The 18,832-nt window shown below is 35.3% G+C and overlaps 2 protein-coding genes across 2 annotated transcripts in view; one reads left to right on the top strand and one right to left on the bottom strand.

Annotated features, from left to right (window-relative positions):
• LOC110382099 (protein madd-4) overlaps positions 1 to 18,832 on the top strand; it is a 374,672-nt gene that overhangs the window by 345,814 nt on the left and 10,026 nt on the right. Inside the window, exons 10-24 of the mRNA XM_064041070.1 lie at positions 818 to 947; positions 1,399 to 1,514; positions 1,959 to 2,059; positions 3,672 to 3,824; positions 4,287 to 4,411; positions 8,039 to 8,281; positions 12,154 to 12,277; positions 12,601 to 12,722; positions 13,501 to 13,582; positions 14,012 to 14,179; positions 14,705 to 14,887; positions 15,336 to 15,488; positions 16,503 to 16,681; positions 17,084 to 17,184; positions 18,196 to 18,305. Of these exons, the coding sequence (XP_063897140.1) occupies positions 818 to 947; positions 1,399 to 1,514; positions 1,959 to 2,059; positions 3,672 to 3,824; positions 4,287 to 4,411; positions 8,039 to 8,281; positions 12,154 to 12,277; positions 12,601 to 12,722; positions 13,501 to 13,582; positions 14,012 to 14,179; positions 14,705 to 14,887; positions 15,336 to 15,488; positions 16,503 to 16,681; positions 17,084 to 17,184; positions 18,196 to 18,305 (2,090 nt within the window). The remainder of the gene's footprint in view (positions 1 to 817; positions 948 to 1,398; positions 1,515 to 1,958; positions 2,060 to 3,671; positions 3,825 to 4,286; positions 4,412 to 8,038; positions 8,282 to 12,153; positions 12,278 to 12,600; positions 12,723 to 13,500; positions 13,583 to 14,011; positions 14,180 to 14,704; positions 14,888 to 15,335; positions 15,489 to 16,502; positions 16,682 to 17,083; positions 17,185 to 18,195; positions 18,306 to 18,832) is intronic.
• On the bottom strand, positions 8,520 to 10,510 carry LOC126056509 (uncharacterized oxidoreductase dhs-27). Its single transcript, XM_049849820.2, has 2 exons — positions 9,656 to 10,510; positions 8,520 to 8,972 (listed from the first exon to the last, which is right to left on the bottom strand). Exons 1-2 carry the CDS (start codon positions 10,454 to 10,456, stop codon positions 8,526 to 8,528), a joined length of 1,248 nt encoding a protein of 415 aa, XP_049705777.2. The 5' UTR covers positions 10,457 to 10,510; the 3' UTR covers positions 8,520 to 8,525.

Raw genomic sequence — 18,832 nt, 5'->3', positions numbered from 1 at the left:
TACCAAAAAAGTTTACTCTCTAGTTCTAACAGACTGTTGGAATTCTCGTTTTATCCGTTCCCGCGAGATTTTCGCGGAATTCTTTTTTTAGTGCACCCCGAGGGTAGTCGGAAATACTTCGTCTCGTTTTAGGATGTTTGCAATCTGTCTGTTTGTCTGTCAATCAATCAATTCGTCATGACTGTGCGAATATGATATTATATTGTGAAGGATTTTTTACAGAGATTATAAGATGTCAGGAAGAAAAAAGAGACAGGTTTTTGAGAATTTTCACATCAGTATAGAATCAGTTTAAGGTATCTTGCATTATGAGGGTGCTTATAAAAATAGTACCGACTGTTAAAATAAAAGTGAGATAGACCCCGAAAAAATATGCAGGCACAGGTGCACTCACTATTCCTTCAATCAATCCGACACGACCAGAGAGAGATCAGGCGCAGGACCGACATTTACGTGCTGTCCGATGCACGGGTGTATCAATCACCAACTTCCAGGCTCCGGACTGCTTTGTGAAAGTCTATTTATAGAATATAGCCATTTTCCCGCGGTTTCACCCGCGTCCCATGGGAACTACTGCCCATACCGGGATCAAATATAGCCTATGTTACTCGTGGATAATGTAGCTTACGAATGGTGAAAGAATTTTTAAAAACGGTCCAGTAGTTTTTGAGTTTATCCATTACAACCAAACAAACAAAGTTTTCCTCTTTATAATAATATTAGTATAGATTTATTATACCAACATACCTACACTGCAAGCTAAGATCACGAAACGCAGGTACTCAAACAAAATTATAACACTACCCTATTGTTACAGGTTACAAAATGTCGCTTGCAGTCTGCCGGGATCGGCTCACCGGGTCGGATGCGCCGGAGCAACTGTGTGACGCATCGAGCAAGCCTCAAGCATCTGTGGTGCGGTGTAACACCCACCCTTGTCCTTTCAAGTAAGTGCTGAATTATCATCTGCCTAGCCTTTTTCCAACTATTTAGTCGCTTTCCAGTCTAACAGGATGAAGCTGAAGTAGTACCAGTGTTTTTATCTCATAGGTGAGAGCTTAAGAAGGAACATGGTGAGTTTAGTCAGTAAAAGTGTGTCACTCCTTTACGCTGCACCCACAGCGGGACATTTGATGACTTCCCATGAAAAGAAAAAGAATATCCGGGCAACACAATAACCCTTTTTGGCAGATTTAAATTATGAAAGTATAGAAGGCCATAACGGGCCTGCTGGAAGAGATTTCTTATGAAATAAGCTGTGCCTTTGAACATTTTTTTTTATTTATTTTTTTTGTTTGTGTTTTTTGTGTAACTGTGTAAATAAACTGTTGAATAAATAAATAAAGTATACTTATAATACGATTATTAATTATAATGTCATCCTAAATTATTATTCAGATGGTACGTGGGCGAGTGGTCGTCATGCAGCGCGACGTGCGGCGGCGGCGTGCGCACGCGCCGGGTGCTGTGCGCGCGCTCCGCTAATGTCACCAAGACTGATACTTATGAACCTGGTGAGAAAGCTGGTATTTTTCATGTAGGAACTAGAAAATTAATAATTGATATTTCAGTTTCAAATTGTAGATTATACGTTAAAGCGCAATAAATATTATATCGTGTCTTTGATGAGAAAAACTGAAAAGAGCTAAGTTAAATAAGTAGGGATAGTTATAAAATAAAGCTTTAAAATGTAAAAAAAGATCTTCACAGCAGCCCAGCGTATTTTTGAAACTATAGTAATAGTTTTCAAGTTAGCTTAAAAACGTGATGTTTTAACAAAAGCCGTTTAATACATGCGCTGTAAAATACATGATGCTTAAGAAATATTTTAGTCTAAAAATACATATATCTTTCAAACCAAGATTCCTGGGCTCCTTCTTTGCAGGTCTGTGAGATTTTAAACTACATAAAACAGGCTTATATATTTCGTTTCTAACAATATTTACTATCTCTCTAAGGTGCAAACGCCGAGCCTGGGTGCGTGTCTCCGGCGCCGCGGTCTACGCAGCCCTGCAATCAACACGACTGTCCCGTCTGGGTGGCTGGGCCATGGTCAGGGGTAAGTTCTCATCATCATCATCTGCATAGCTTGTTGCTATGTTGGGGTCAGGTCCCAGTCTTCTTCGCTGGCTACCTAACCTATAAAACATACTAAGGTCCACACAGCTGATCAAACTGTCAGCTATAGTTAGCCAAATGGATGGTTTATTTAAGAAAAAACTTAGTCGTCTGATGCCGGTAAGATACCTGAACGTTCTAATGTGCGTTTTGAAACACCGAGAAACTCCTAAAACTTGATTAGTTGCTCCATGTGGCTGTTACATTATATGTATTATCAATCTTTTTCAAAAAAATATCTAAACAATAGCCAAGAAACAGCAAACTCATATTCCTACTTTATCCGAACTACATACAACACTTACAAATCCGATACAATGTACAGTAAGCGGCTCATGTTGTCGATAAACTATTCTATTCTCACAATATGTAGTGCGAAACTTTATTGCGCCGGGGTACTTATGTAAGTGCAAGGCGATGCAATACTGTGGAACGTGCCTCGTACAATGTAGAAGATTTTATATTATGTATTATATTGGCGTTTTGTGAGGTCACCTTGCATGTCCTTGGAATTTGTTGACCTTTATGCAGTTGGCGCAATGTAGCTAAGTTACAGCCACACTGGTCTAAAATTGATCTCCCGTTTACGATTGTCGAGATCCCTGTTATAATTTCATTAATTTTGCTGATGACACTTTGTTTTCGAACTAACTAGAAGGAATCTAGTCCCGTGTACGGTAACGATAGATGATAAGGTAAAGCAACGGTTGTCGTTGTCTGCCCGTGGATGGGTGACAATCTTGTTATGGTGAATTTCTCTGTGTTGCGGAAGGCACGTTAAATTGATGGGTCGCGGCTGTAACTTGGTTCAGAAATTACACTTGGTAAATTATAATGTTTTTTTTTCCAGCTACTTTTATAATGAACGTTTTCTGGCAAAGACGGCAACGCAAAAAAAGCAAAACGATTGAAAAAAAACTAATAAAACCATCTAAAAAGTCCTTACCTCCAATTAAAGAAAGTTCGCCCTGTCTTTTTAATTCGTCCGCCTCGACGTAAAGTCTGGCAAACTTAGGCAAACTGTGAGCTTGTTAGCGCAAAGTTTAGACGTAGGTATTTGAGCTCGTTCGTGATTACAATTTTGTCTAGGTCGTTAATTTGTGTGGTTACTCGATATTGACTGCATAGTTTTAGAAGATGTTTGGTTTACAACCTGACTTTGAGTGGCTTTGGCAGTTATTTGACCGCAGACCGCGGTGTAGAGTTAATAATGGTATAGAGTGGGCGTGTTTTCTAAGCATATTATATTTATCATATTAACTAGATAAAACTGGTAATGTTTTACAAGAATTAGATATTTAAAGGCGCATTGTGTGCACCCATTATTTGATCGACTTCAACTTGGTAATCTTAAATGGAAATTAACTGTCCATCACTAATATCATATTATCGCTAATATTCTACGCGGCACAAAATCCTCCTTTGAAGCGGTAATAATATACAATCTAAGTGTTCACATCTCTGAAAAACCGAACATAAAATCCCCTACTTTAAAAAGACTGCACTTATTTGAACTGTGTACCATTCTAATAAACCTCTTTTTATCCAACCAGTGCTCAGTCTCCTGTGGCGAAGGAGTACAAGTCCGAGGAGTTGAGTGCACCCCATCAGGTGGTGGATGTGACCCTGCTACCAGGCCGGAGATCTCCAGACCCTGTTCTACTGGCATCAGCTGTCCAGCTTATAGGGAGGCTGATGAGCCTGAGGTAAGGGAAAAACCCTTTGGGAATACTTTTATTACAATAGTTTTAATTTAGTAGATGAAGCTGTATTTACCTGAATATATGAAGCTGTATTTATGAAGCTGTTTTAATTTAGTAGAGAGATTACGGCAATAAAAGATTATGGAAGAGGAAAACTTGCTTCACCACCAAATAAATTTAGAATAAGGACAGGAGGATTATAAGTAAGAAAAAAGGACCAGAAAATTGTAAGATGACTGTGCAATTCTTAAGTTAACCATTTCGACGTCTCACGCACGCGTATTAATGTTTCGTTTATATTTTTAACCAACTTTGGTAAAAGCTTACTTTTGTAAGTTCATTTTTATGTTGTATACTCTATAATACACCTACACAGCTGTTTACTATTCCTGCGTACAAAAAACCTTCAGAATTGCAAAAATATTTTCCACAAACACAACTTACTTTCTATTTTTTCACCCACAGGATGAAATTGAAGACCTGCTCCCCGGCGTTGTATACCACACCCAGCCTCTCATACAGCCGTATCCTCTGCCTCAAGCCAAGGCTGAGAGGCTTATAGGAGAACCCGACGTGCCAGTGGAAGCCACGTAAGTGTTACACCAGTCGAGTAGTGTAGTGTGAAGGCATATCGTCATGTTTTATTGTGGTTATTTTGAAAAATATTTTAAACTTTAATATTAAAGATCAAATAATTTCGTATATTTTGACTGACATTAATTTTATCTCACGAAAGCGTGTAAGCCATACTTGTGTTTGTGAAGGTATATGTATTTTGTTTTTGTATGACTCGGTGACATCGTGGCTAGTAGCCTGACTAGTGCTCCTGAGCAAACACAATGTACGTCAACCGCTTTCGTGAGATAAAACATGTACCTATAACATGTTATTTTTTGTAACTATCTATTCGAATGATAGATTAGGATTCATAGAAACAATTATTATATTTACATCGATGTCAAACAAAACGCAGGTTCTCTGCAAATAGTTTTATTATTTTTGATACAAACCACTATGAATATTCTTGTATTCCACAATACGGCGCTTGAACTGAAATAATTTCTGTTTCATTTCTGTACACTTATCATTTCCAATATTTTTAAAATTCTTCGAACTCACACACACTCTCTCATGTCGAATATACAATAATATAAAAGCTTATATTGTATTTAAAATACTAGTAAATATTTAAGCTCAGACATCTATTAAAAGTAATTTCTCACGTAATATTAATAATAGAGAGTTTTTATCCTTTTACTACTAATGATCAAAAGACATATTCATTTGAATGCCTTATCGTTTTCATAAAGATATCGTATAACATATTTAAGTTTCTCAAAGCCTTTGAAACATTATTTATTTCAATGAAAGATCATTTCGTATGAATTAAAAGTTATATTTTAAACGCTAGATCGAAATTTCTAGAATGATGTTATATCAAATAACTAAATGTCTTTTTGTTATAGATATTTCTGAAGTCTAGATATAAATTGGAACTTACTACGTATATGTGAAATAAATGCAAGATATTACTAAATAAAGTTAAGAAAATATAGATAGAACAAAACTACAAAGTCCAAGCTCTAGTAATTTCTAAGTTTAGAAAGTTCAAACCATAAAGCAAAATGCTGAAAGTAGCTCAAACTTACTGAATATAATGACATAAGTTCAATTATTTTAGTTTCCGACCACTTTAGCTTAAGTTCGTGGATTTTACAAGTTTGCCTTCATAATTTAAGTTTTCTAAGCTAATAAACTAAAGTTTGACATTTACTGTTCGTAATTTTGATCCCTTAAGATTTACTTCAAATTAATCTGTTTATATTTAATTTTTATTTATATTTAAATCTGCCTTCACACTTTTAGTATAATTTATTTCTACTAAATCCTTTTTTAAACTGGTCATACTTTCTCAAACGTCAAACGCAGCATGTGTCATTGTAATTTCAACTTTAATCCCATCGTTATAAAGATCAATCTCTGATACTTATCAATGTTCAAGCTCAGAGTATTTTGTTGTTGTTTTTTCAGCAATTACAAAATATTCTTTGCGTGTGGCTGGTTGTATGTAAGGTATTGTACCTAAAGAAAAAGTTTTTTCGGTTTCACTTCAGAACATACACATTATTACAAGGAATGACATTACCTGTCCCCCCGACTCCCCTGTCGCTATAGTCTTGGTTTTAGCTTGTGTGGTTGCGAAAACGTCTTTAATTTCAATTTTGACGAGTGAATACTACTACCCTAAAATTGATATTAATTAAATAAAATAGAATAAAAAAATATACAACGATAAAACTCCTAGCAGAATTCCTGGAAATATAATCATCTTTATTATTTGTATCTAATGAAAAAAAAACTCATTTCGCCCTATCCTTATGAAATACTTATCTCAGTATTTTAAATCCATATATATTTAATTAAAAAAAGAAAACAAATAGCTTTTCGCATCTATATCTAAAACATTCTCAAGTCTACGACATGTGCTGTTGAGATAAAATAATTATGCCAACTTCACTCTTCTTGAAAATTAAGGACGATTTTTGCAAAATGTTTTATTTTAATTCCTAGTGGTCAACTTAGTCCCTCACCTGAGTGTATATGAAAACCTCACCTACCCTGGGATATGTCTAGATTTATTAGTATATCTATGTTAATACGGGATGTTACGGTAAAAGATAAATTCGGATTAATTATATTATTATCAAAACATGAAGTTGTAAATGTTATTTTTTTGTTTAAAAGCTTTATATTCACTGAGTTCAGTTACCTTCTAGATTTGTCAACTAAATATTTCTTAACGCCTAAGTAAAAATAATACGTGTAAATAATGGAAAAACATAATTATATTACCAATATCGGTATCCAATTATCATACATAAGTGAATTTTCATATTAAAAAAATATCTCAAAGTACTTATTATTAATTGCTATGTGTAATTTTGTTGCGAAAATGCGGCTTTATTCGAAATGTAAGCCAAATTCGCATTTATATTGGTTTTAGAAATTGTATTTAGAAATTCCCTGCTTTTAATGTGTACTATTTAATGTATAATATTGTAAATATTCATGTAATAATATGCTGATAATTATGTATTTATATAAACTCTCAAATATTTGTAAATAAAGTGCACTCACCTGTTAAAATAGACGTTTATGCAACATAATTCAATAAATTACTGTTTAAATACAAAATAGCACAAGTGAATATACTGAAATATGATTTATTTTTCAAAATTAACACCATTGAAGTAGTGATAATTGACACTTATGCATGTAAAGCACTTTTATATAAAAATACCTATATGTTATAAAATATAAGTCTTTAGAAAATATATACTAAACAGTAGGGTCGAAAATCGCAAGCCAATAAAGACGAAAAAAAAATCTCATTATAAAACCGATTCACATAAAAACCGTAACATCCCTTTCTGTAAATATTAAAAGGACAACACTACACAGAAGTGACCTTCTTCCAAACTACCACTCGACCATTAATGAGGGTGTTTGTATGCACAGTATATTTCAATTCAGACCCCAAAACCATTTCACAAATCATCTAACTTTACTCTGCTCTAATTTCTTATTATCAACTCTTTGCACTGCACATAAGATTTATATTTCCTTGCACATATAATACACTAACATTTTGTCTTGCTCTTCCTCGCTTACACTTTAAAACAATTGGCACTTGACAAACATTTTACACAAAATTGATACACACGAATTGAATTTTTCCAAAATATTTTTGATGTGAACATTTACAGGTTTATTGGGTGATTAAAGTAAATATTCACTGGTGCATACTTCTACATATACCAGCCCGAAATTTATTAGGAAAATAGATGCCCTTAGCACCGTGCATGTCGACCTAATTTTATCCCGTGTGAATCTACAATAGATAGACTAGAATTTTTCCTTTTAAAATCTGGGCGATTTTCGTAGGGTTGGGCTATTTCTGGCACAGCAATTTAGGGTTTAAGACATTATTAATACCGGGACCCGCAGTCTTGGGAGAAAGGACTAATTTAATTAACTTCTTAATATTAAATTGGAATATCTTTGTTAAGGGATATCATTTTCAGGGTTAATTTTGTTCCAACCTTCATAGAAAAATATTTTTAAAATTATTTTTTTATCTCCCTAAAATTGCTGCGCCAACAGAAAAATTAAAACCACCAAAATTTCTCCGTCTAAAATCAAACTTAATCCTGCAGCTACATCAAAGACGATGACTGGGGACCCTGTAGCGTGACCTGCGGCGAAGGTTGGAGAAAGAAGGAAGTCCACTGCAAGATCTTCCTGGAATTCAGCAGAACTATTGCCAAGTTACCTGACAGCAAATGCTTGGGGCCCAAACCTGCTGAGGACACGGAGAGATGTGTCATGGAACCGTGTTCTATGGCCTATGGTACTTCTTTTGGAGATTCCAGTGTGCCTTCTTATGGTGGTGGTGACAGGTAAGTTGAGAAAATAAACTATAATATATCGAAGACGGTTTGTTTGATCAATATTTGTCATGAAAGCTGTAGTAAATATTATCGTATCGCAAAAACCTAATATCAGTATTAGAAATTGTTGAATAAAACACAGAAAAACTTTGCCCAGTAGGTAACAATATGAAATTCTTAAGAATAAGTCTATAGCAACAGAAACTTTTCCCTCAAAGTATCATTGACACAAAAAGAAAAAACCAAATCAAATTCACGAATTTATTTTCTCTAAAAGCTTATCAAATACTCCATTATCGACAGACTCTTGAACAACATCATTGACCCTGTACTTAAACAGTTCATTCTCTTCAGGAATTTCCGAACTATCCATACTAAGATCTAACCTCGAACCTCTTAGCAAAGATTCATCTGCTGCGGCCATTGCTACTATTCTTAGCTCAATCATAGCAATAAGTAATCCATAAGCTCTGAACTCTTCAAAATCAGTATTAAAATCTTCTTTCTTATATACTTCTTCAGCCTTAATATCGAATTTGTTGAGAAAGACTTTTAAGTTGTCATAGTAAATTACTTTGAGCAGTTCTAAATGTTCCGTTCTGAAAGCTGAGTCTGTGCAAATGTATAGAAAATACATGATATCTGTGACTGGGTTGGCGTAGCGCATCGCTTGGAAATCTATGAAGCTCACTTTTTCTGTCTGTAAAATAAAAAATATACGAATTAGGCATGTCATTGAACATCTTTGAAAGACGTTACGGGTAGTCCGAAGCCAGTAAGTCTGACAACTACTCTTACCTATGGGTATTAAGTTGCCTAGTTAACTGGAATGAGGAGGTCAGATAGGTAGTCGCTCCTTGTAAAACACTGGTACCTACTCAGCTGCATCAGGTTAGACTGGAAGCCAACCGCAACATTTGAAAAACATTACCCTCCTTCTTTGGCAGTCGGGTAAAAAAGGGGGAGGCCGATGATGACGAATAAGGCAACATTTTTATTGGACAAATGTAGATCTGCAAATCCCTCTTTAAAATAATACAAGCGTAATAATAGTAATTATTATCTTGTTGGTAAGCAAATTGATAAGATTGAGTGTTTTTTTTTAATTGATAAAACAGCTGACAATCATTTATTTTGATTACTGTATCATGTTATTTGTGACGTCATAATGTGCTTCCATTTGGTTTACCAACTTCCCAAAAGGAGGAGGTTCAAAGATCGTACCTATTCCTTTGAAGAGTATATAAATAGGGAAGTCGAAGGTCGAATTAAAAAAGTAACAACACACGACTTTATGTCATTTTAATGTATGTTATTGCAGAACATTCTTTATGGCAGACTTAAAGTGATTGGTCTATTAGTAGATTCTTTGGTATTACTTACCTCATGTTTAAACAACATATTATTGACCCAACAGTCTCCATGACATAAAACATTAGTTTTACTTGGCTTCGTATACATTTGTAGCAATTCCAATAATTTCACATCAACCTTCTCCAGTTTCTTCCTAGCTTCTTCATCCTTCACCACTTTCAATGACATTTCAAAAGATTCAAAGAAATAATTCTTCAATTTCGTCTTATTTAAAAAATGATCCTGATACAATAAATCGTGGAAATCTGACTTGGTTTCTGCAAATATCATAGTCTCTTTAGTTTGAAAAACAAATGACAAAGCATGAAATTTGGCAAGTTCACTTATAACTGCACTTATTTCTTTAATTCCCAAGTTTTCAAATTTCGCCAATTTATCATCAGCTACATATCCCTTTGCTTTCAAATCTTCCAAAATTATCACCTCATTGGCATCTTCTGTGTTAGAATATAAACACTCGGAGAGTTCCATTCTTTCATGTTCGTACAGCACATTTTGTAATTGTTGAAACTTGCTTATTACTTTAGCATAAGCCAGTACTTCTCTTTCATGTAACTTGTGGAACAAAACCTGCCTCTCACTATACACTAAACATTTGACAATAACACTGATATCATTTTTGTCACTATTTGTATCTCTTATCTCAACTCGAAACACATTTGCTATGTAATTCGCTCTTTTAGCACTTATACAGTCGACCGTATATTCAAAATCTTCGATGCCTTTGTCATGAGCGACTTTGTTGATAGAACTGTGAAGTTCAAAGCCGTTAAAATCATCAGGTTCACTAATATGTACGTCTAGAGACATTTTGCGTCACTTCACTTGCCCTACTGACTCCTTATTGAGTATTAATCATGCGATATGCTTCTTATCTTCTGATAAGTCGGTATCAACGCGTAAATATTTGTTTAGATTACGTTTGGCAGGTTTTTTAATAGTACTACCTTTTACTATTTGATGTTTCTATCTTTAGGCCGCCGATTTTATGCCATTACTAAATTTTAGATAACATGTCTCTTTTTAAACTGAGCGGAAAACATGAAGTTTCTACATATTATATCAGAATACTCGAAGCACTACTTTTGTGAAGTGTTTTGGTCATATCACCGTTCAAGTGTTAGAATAAGACGAGTAGGTAGTTATAAATAAATAGCTACGTCTATTTTCCCTGATTAACAGCAATAACTAAATAGATACCCACCCAAAACAAAAATGTGAAAGACTGCCAAGTTCGATAATATGGGAATGCTTCGCCTATAAAAGAAGTGAGATCTGAATAAGTACCAAGTTCCATACACATACCTCAGTTAAAAATAGTTACTTTTTAATGATGTTACTTGGCAAGTTTTCATACACCTTGTTATAAACCTACTAAACGCAATGAATCAAGTAGGTATTTAATTTTCTATTAAAACTTGCCAAGTAATCATCATTAAAAAGTAACTATTTTTAACTGAGGTATGTGTATGGAACTTGGTACTTATTCAGATCTCACTTCTTTATAGGCGAAGCATTCCCATATTATCGAACTTGGCAGTCTTTCACATTTTGTTTTGGGGGATTTCATTTATTTTGTAAGGTTGTTTATTTTATTTTTTCTTATGATGAAGTTAGTTAAAGAAATGTCTCATTTATACTATCTTTTAGATTTTTTAATATGCACTATGTTTCTTACAAAGAAATGAACTAGATTAACTATGACTAGATTTACCAACTGACTGACATGACATGTTATCATATATTATGTTCGTGGATCAAAGTTACACATTTGTTATTTTCGAAAGTGATTCACACTTGGCCGTTTTCAGATTTTTACTTTACTTTGACTAAATACAAACCTTTGTACCATTCGAAGATATATTATATAAATATAGATAAATTTAGTTCGTTTTAGTTCCTTAGGGGTATAAATTTACACCGGGTATAAAACACCTTCATTATTTTGAAACCGACTCACACTTGGCTATTTTCAGATTTTTCCCTTTACCTTGACATAAAGACCTACCTCCATGCCAAATTTCAAGTCAATACGACCATTGGAAGTGGTCTAGGTTTTTGATGAGTGAGTCAGTGAATCAGTGAATCAGTCAGTGAGTGTATAGTAAAAATAGCGATTTTCTGACGTCAATATCTCAAGACCTACAATAGGTATATTAATGAAATTTTGTATTTTAGATAAGTGAGAGGGTCTCAACAGATACTAGAAATTTGATATGCGTAAATAAAATAGATTTTGAGTTACAGGGGGGTCGAATTTGGCCCGAAATGGTTCGTGTAATATAACCCACGGCCGGTGTGTCGCCTTTTTTGCTCGAACTTGGCGGACACACTGCCGTGTGTCTAGATATAAGCTTGTTAAATTCTTTGAAACTCTAGTCAAAAAGATACCTTTGCGAGAGACAGTCTCATCCTCATACCTATGTATTCGTGTGATCGTGCGAAAAAGGTGTCCTGATTTTATTATATTTTTTGAATGTAAACCTGATTATATTTAAATCTTACAGCAGACTGCTCACTTTCGGGACATCGAGTAACATCAGGGTAGCACCAGGGTCACCAGGGAAATCCTATTCTTGGAAAGAAAAGGGCTATACAAGCTGCAGTGCCTCTTGTCTCAGTGGAGTTCAGGTAACGGAATATTATAAGTATATAAACTAAATTAGGTCCCCATAAAACCTTCCTTTAAGCAGAGGCAATCTCAACTTGATTGAATTTCAATGCATATTCAATTGTTATGCTTAGATCATACAGTTACACTGGAGATTCGTTACCATTACTCCGTCACGCTCACTTTTTAACCATGTGCGAGAACTAGTTCCCTCGGAACGTGGGCGAAACCGCATGAGGAATCTAATTTACCTTTGCTGATCGCCAAAAAATTGTGGTTTTCGCCCATCTTCCGAACGGCTGGTTCGATTGCGGGTCAACTGACATCATTATTTTTGTTCCAGGAACTGATTATCCAGTGTGTAAGAGATGAAGATGGAAAGAACGCATCACCTTACATGTGTGACCCCCTCACCAAACCTGAGAACAGGGTCAGGACCTGCAATGACCATCCTTGCCCACCCAGGTATATTTACTGATGTTATGAAACTGAAGGGTCTGTCTGTTTGTTTGAATAGACTACTAGGAAAAATTCTCATCTGGCTGCGCGAAATGATTCCTACTAGGCGGAAACAACGTCTAGAATATTAAAGATTCTAGAACCCCGAACAAAATCTAAAAAAATATGCCATTATATTCAACCCAAAAAATATGAATATCCGAATTCGAAGGCTCTTTTTTTGAGTTAGTGATTAAAAAAAAATAAAGTGATTTCCTTTCTATAATTTGCAATATCTTTGAAAAGGTTATTTACATTAAACTCAATGGAACTGCAATATCCAATACTTGCAAACTTATATGTACGTAAGAATGCTCTTCAGTCCAATTAATTAACATTATTTGTCCATTATCTCATTGCAGAGTTTTCTTACTTTTAATTAATGTTCTTCTCTACATGGTGTAATGTATGAATAGCATAAGTATAGCATTAAAAAACAGTCATTTCATATTCTCCATAGGCATGATGTTTGTTGTTTTAAAACTAAAGAGTTTGTTTGAACAAACAAATGGCAGGAGCTACACGACAGATTTGAAAATTATTTCAGTGTTAAGTGTACCTACCACGGCACGCGGGTGAAGCCACTGGCAGAAACTAGTATATGACAACTTTCAATCTTTACCGTAACAGATAACAAACCCCACACAGAAAGCATTCAAATTCGATATACCAAAACGCCCCAAAGCCAATGTACGAATCCGCCCCACCCAGATCCATATACTAATTTGCCCCACCCTTTGTCCAGGTGGAATTACACGGAGTTCTCGCAGTGCACCAAGTCTTGCGGCATCGGGATACAAACGAGAGAGGTCACTTGTATACACGAGGTGAGTTTTGAGGTGAAAAGGCAAAAGAATATTGAGGATTGAATGTGCAGATGTCTGAATTGAAGATGTATTTTATTTATATTTTCATAACTCTTGAACGAGGGCAAGATATTTTATCTGAGAGTGGTTTTACACTAGCGAATTTTCCGCTCGGTTTCTATAAGAGGTGTCACGAGTAAACAAGCGTACTTGAAATCCCGAGAAAGGTTTTTGTTCTACGCGCGACATTATTAGCTAGTGTGAAAGCGTTGTAATATCACTAGAAGTTTTCGTCACTGCTAAAATAGTATCGAATACTATAGCTAATCCAAGGAATAAGCAACGTTGCTTTAAAATGTTTGATTTTTACCAAACATCTTTTCACCAACAAAGTACTAGGTATGTACATGCCCCCGTTAACTTCATGACTAATGTCCCACACTCCCCCAGGTGACTCGAGGTGGTACAAACACAGTGGTGGTACCGAACAGCATGTGTCCACAGCCGCCCCCACCAGACCGGCAGTACTGCAACGTGCTTGACTGCCCCGTCAGGTGGCATTCCGGAGAATGGTCGAAATGCTCCAAGACTTGCGGAGGAGGGATAAAGCAGAGAGACGTATGTATTTTATATTCGCAATTGTTGTATCTTTATAAATAAGAAGCATATCAAGTTTCTCCGAAGATAAATATATACCACGATACGTTTAAGCAAGAGCGGCAGCAATTCAGCAGTGGAGTTTTTTTTGTAAAAACGAAATTATTGTGCGAAAAGAACTATAAATCTTTGTCTGTGATTACTTTATGTGAATTTCTGTTAATGACTAACCTGCATTTTTAGAAAGATCGTAGAGAAGGAGATAATTACAAGCCTAAGAACTATAAACGACAATCTAAATATCCTCAACTTAATTTAACTTTTTAATTTTCATTCTTAAATCAAGAATAGCACCAATTTGGTTTAAAATAAATCCTGAAAGAAAAGTTACAAGTAAGAATATATTAAATGTAAAACATATATAAAAGAACATCGATCAGGCGTCGAAGTATTCCTCCGCATCACTGTCCTCCTTTAATTTTGTATGTATAGTGTGTACATTGTATAAAATTAATTAAATATTCTTAACAAACCATCCTACCCCAGGTGGAATGCAAACAAATAATGGCCCAATCCCACGTGGTGGAGAGACCCGCCTCACTCTGCAGTTCACCCCGGCCAGCAAGCACCAAGTCCTGCAACTCCCGACCCTGTCTGCTAGACACGGCTTCACCGGAGATATCGTTAGCTAACAGCTCGTATATACAACATGACCCGAAGAAGAAAAAGGTATGGGTTTTTGATTGGTGGGATGTTTTGGTATTGTTAGATTTTGTCTGACTTCCCAAAAAGAAGGTAGAATTTTCGGTGAGGAAAATTGGCTCATAAATAGTGACTTGTGTGTACTTAATAAAAAAAATGGCTGCTTCGATACCGTCTAGCCAAATTGAAAGTTTATTATTGCATCTTCTAAAATCTGATGAAATATCAGTTTTGAAGATATAGATATATGTAACAAACTATCAGTAAGTCATACATATTTTTTACAATCACAATTTTACATTGCAATGCAATTCTATTCTAAGTTCAATCGTTACGAAATAAAATTACACAACTAGAAGTCAAGATATTATAAAAATTACGTCACTAAAACATTCCTTTACCGAAGGCCACCTTTGTTATATCTCTCTAACTATCTATGTACACATATATCTATGGTAACATATTCTATTCACAGGTGACAGTAAAGGTAGGAGGGTCGGCAACAATATTCTATGGTACTCAAGTCAAAATCAAATGTCCAGTGAAAGGGTACAATAGGACCAAAATACAATGGGCCAAGGACCATCAGATCATTAGCAAGTCCAAGAAGTATAAGATTTCCAGGAAGGTAAGTTTCTGAATATTCTGAGTTATATTGTTTGATTTTGTGTCTGCATAATGGTGAACGCAGATTTGTCAGACTCGACCGCAGCGAAGGAAACGAATATTTGAATTCTTTATATAAATTGTATGAAACTCTCTTGCACCCAGCGAATTGGCACAATCGTCGCGTTTGTACTTTAATGTAAAAAAGTCCGAAATTAGTGTTGGGTAAAGTCTTTTACTGTATACATTTAGGAGAGTTATGAACGGTTTTGATTTTTAGAACTCTTTACCTATAGTGCAGGATCTGAAAGAGTCCGATTTCGGAAGACATCACCAGATTCGAGCAGTGTAGTGTATGCCAGATTTTTTCCTCGCGTTCGGCTCAGAGAAGATACCGTATTTTAGAAGCTTTTATTTAACTTGCAATGTATGTATGTATATGTCTATGTGTGTTCGGGTGGAATTTGAAGGCACTTGCCCTCAACCGATCGAGCTGATTTTTTTTACGTTTCTCTAGAATTCGATTCTGACAAGTGTGCGTTCACCATAAAGAAGGTTTTCACGAACGAATGCGCCAAGTTTCTCGTTGTGAAGTACTAAAAAATTTAGTTTTCTCAAAGCACTCAAAACTGTGGCAAAGTGTTCGCGTCTCTTTATGTAAGTTTTATCGCGTATTTGTGAAAGATGGTTCGTTCTAATGTATTTCAATTGTAGATTTTATGATTGTTAAAATGTTGGTCTGACTAACAACTTGGCGTTTAGCGTGATAAGATTTTTAGTTGTTTTTAGTTAGCAAATAATTTGCAGGTTGATATTAAATTTTGTTTATAAATCAAAGTATTCTACCATACCTTCAGTTACGCATATGAGGTAGGCACAAGTTCGCCCAAAAAAATGCAAAAAATCAAGTCTTTTTTCTTATTTTTGGGCAATTGCGCTCTGTGTCAAATCTCATCGCACTACTCCTACGTTTACTATATCATCATCACTTTCAACCTCATGCTTGTCGCTAAATATTTCCTCCTTTCTTCCCCAGGGTGCGCTCCGCATAAACTCCCTCTCACTCCGAGACCACGGAGTGTACACCTGCGTAGCCGGGAGGTCCAGTGCTAACCTCACGCTGCTCGTCAAGCCAAGACCCGGAGAGTTCCCCTCCAGCGAGGAGATCGAGAGACATAAGGCACTGGATGAGCCATCCTCACCGCTGTCTGATAGGTAAGGTCGTAACAAATTTGACACCAGCGAATTTCCTTGGTTTTCAAACAATTGACATCTACTGGTGAAAAATAAAGTTAAACAGCGCTCCCACATTGTTGGATTTTCCGCTCGGTCTGATAGCAGCTATGCGCCTGGCAGCAAACAATTGACAAACGCGAGTATTTATCACACGACATAATTTTGTCTCCCGAAATGCTTCACACGTAAACGGTCTTTAGCCGGCCTTGCTACGTACGGAAAATCAAGTGGAAAATCCTCTAGTCTGAAAGCACTATGAACTGTTTTTAATTTATATATTTTTTAGTTCTTATGCACTGTTATACTGGCATATCATAAACATATAATCTCCTATATAATTCATAATCGGTTCAGCTTTGACAAATGCGTATTTCTCAACAGCAGAGCAGACGGCCGATATAGAGCCATGATCGGCTCTGATGACCAGTCGCATGAACAGCGACCGGGGGACTCCAGGAAGAATTATAAGAATAGACAGAAAGGTAAGCTGGTGCTGTGAATAATCTTTGAATATGAACAACTTATAATCTTTTAAAAGAACAAACTTAAAATTTAGGACGTTAATTAAAAAAATATGTGGCTTTACTGTTTAAAAAGTAAGTACGCCCACAGCATTGTTAAAATCATGCTGAAAATTTCAAAAATTAAAACTGTTATTTTTCATAAACTGCATACTATTCAAAACCGCAAAACTAAAAGTAAATAACACGAGTTTTGCAACAAATTAATTAAGATCGGACACTGGCGTGCTTAACGAGTGCCCTGCAAACACTAGATAAATTCCGAATTAAAAATCTTAATTTCTCGTACATTTTGAACATTTTTGAGCACTGTGCAAAAAATTGTTAACCTATTTCTTAATTTGCGGGCTGCAGTTTTATGAAAATGTTTTGTAAACTTTACTCCACTGTTCTTTGGTTTTGAAATTGCCTCGTTTTATATTTCAGGCGTTTTATTTCGAGTACAAACTGAAAGCAATTAATCAAAATTGGGTATAAATAAAATATTTGAAACAATACGTGATTAATTCTGTGTTATATAAAACCCAGCTTGTTATAAAAAATCCTACTGAAATAAGATTTTAGTTATGCATAACTATTACTATACTATTATCTCCGGAAACCATAATCATAACTATACATAGGTACTTGTACATTAACAAACCTACTTGTACGGATACTTTCGTAACACATAGGTACAGCTCAATAGTGTTTTAGACATCTCTAAGTATCACAAAATTATTGAATTATCATCATCATCCATCAGCCTTGTAGGTACTTGTAATTGTCCTAATTACAAAACTGATGCCTGTTCTCCTCCATAGGAAGCTACTTTTGGAATGGGCAACTACATAGAATCAAACTTATTTATAATGTTTGACGTTCAAAAGTGCTTGTAAAGGCCTAAATGAATTTTTTTTTTTGACTTTGTAATACAAACACTTATTTTGCTACAACTTGAAACATTTTTTCTTAAACCATTCTTTTTACTAGGTAAAATCGACAAAGTTCGAGACGCTCTCTACGGCAACACAGCAACCACGAGTACTAAAGCATCACCCAGCTTCAACTCGCAAGAACGAGATATGTATGATGAACACGAGGTAAGATAACTTATGTACAACTTTAACTAAAAGTCTCTTATGTAATTGTGTTGATAAATCGTCGAAAAATGTTGTACTTCGTTCGTAAATGCAAAGCTACTGAAAATTCTCGTAAATAGAAAAGTGTGTCAATAAGAGGCGATGGGTTTGCCTAAAACTTTCCTTGACACACAATTTGACAATATTTGAAGTCTCTTCTTTAACACAAATGTACTTATTTAATAATTGCCTTAAATGTTTACATAAAGAAAGTCTTTCATTGATCAAATATCCCCTTTTAACGGTCCAAAATCAGCTCAAACTTTCAAACAAACAGTTACTTTCGCTTTTACAATATTAGTCAGGACCTTGTCAGGACACTCTAAAGGACAACTTTAAACTTCGATCACAAAACCATCCATACGTTACCAATATTCACACAAAATCGTTCCCCTAACTTTGAAATGCTCTAATTTATAATCACGAACCGATAATCTCCATCCTTTAGTCTACAATGTAATGACAATCATAAAATTTACAACCGATTT

Source organism: Helicoverpa armigera, chromosome 24, assembly GCF_030705265.1.
Source record: "Helicoverpa armigera isolate CAAS_96S chromosome 24, ASM3070526v1, whole genome shotgun sequence".
Classification (NCBI taxonomy): Eukaryota; Metazoa; Arthropoda; class Insecta; order Lepidoptera; family Noctuidae; genus Helicoverpa; species Helicoverpa armigera.
This window is presented reverse-complemented; position numbering and strand designations above follow the sequence as displayed.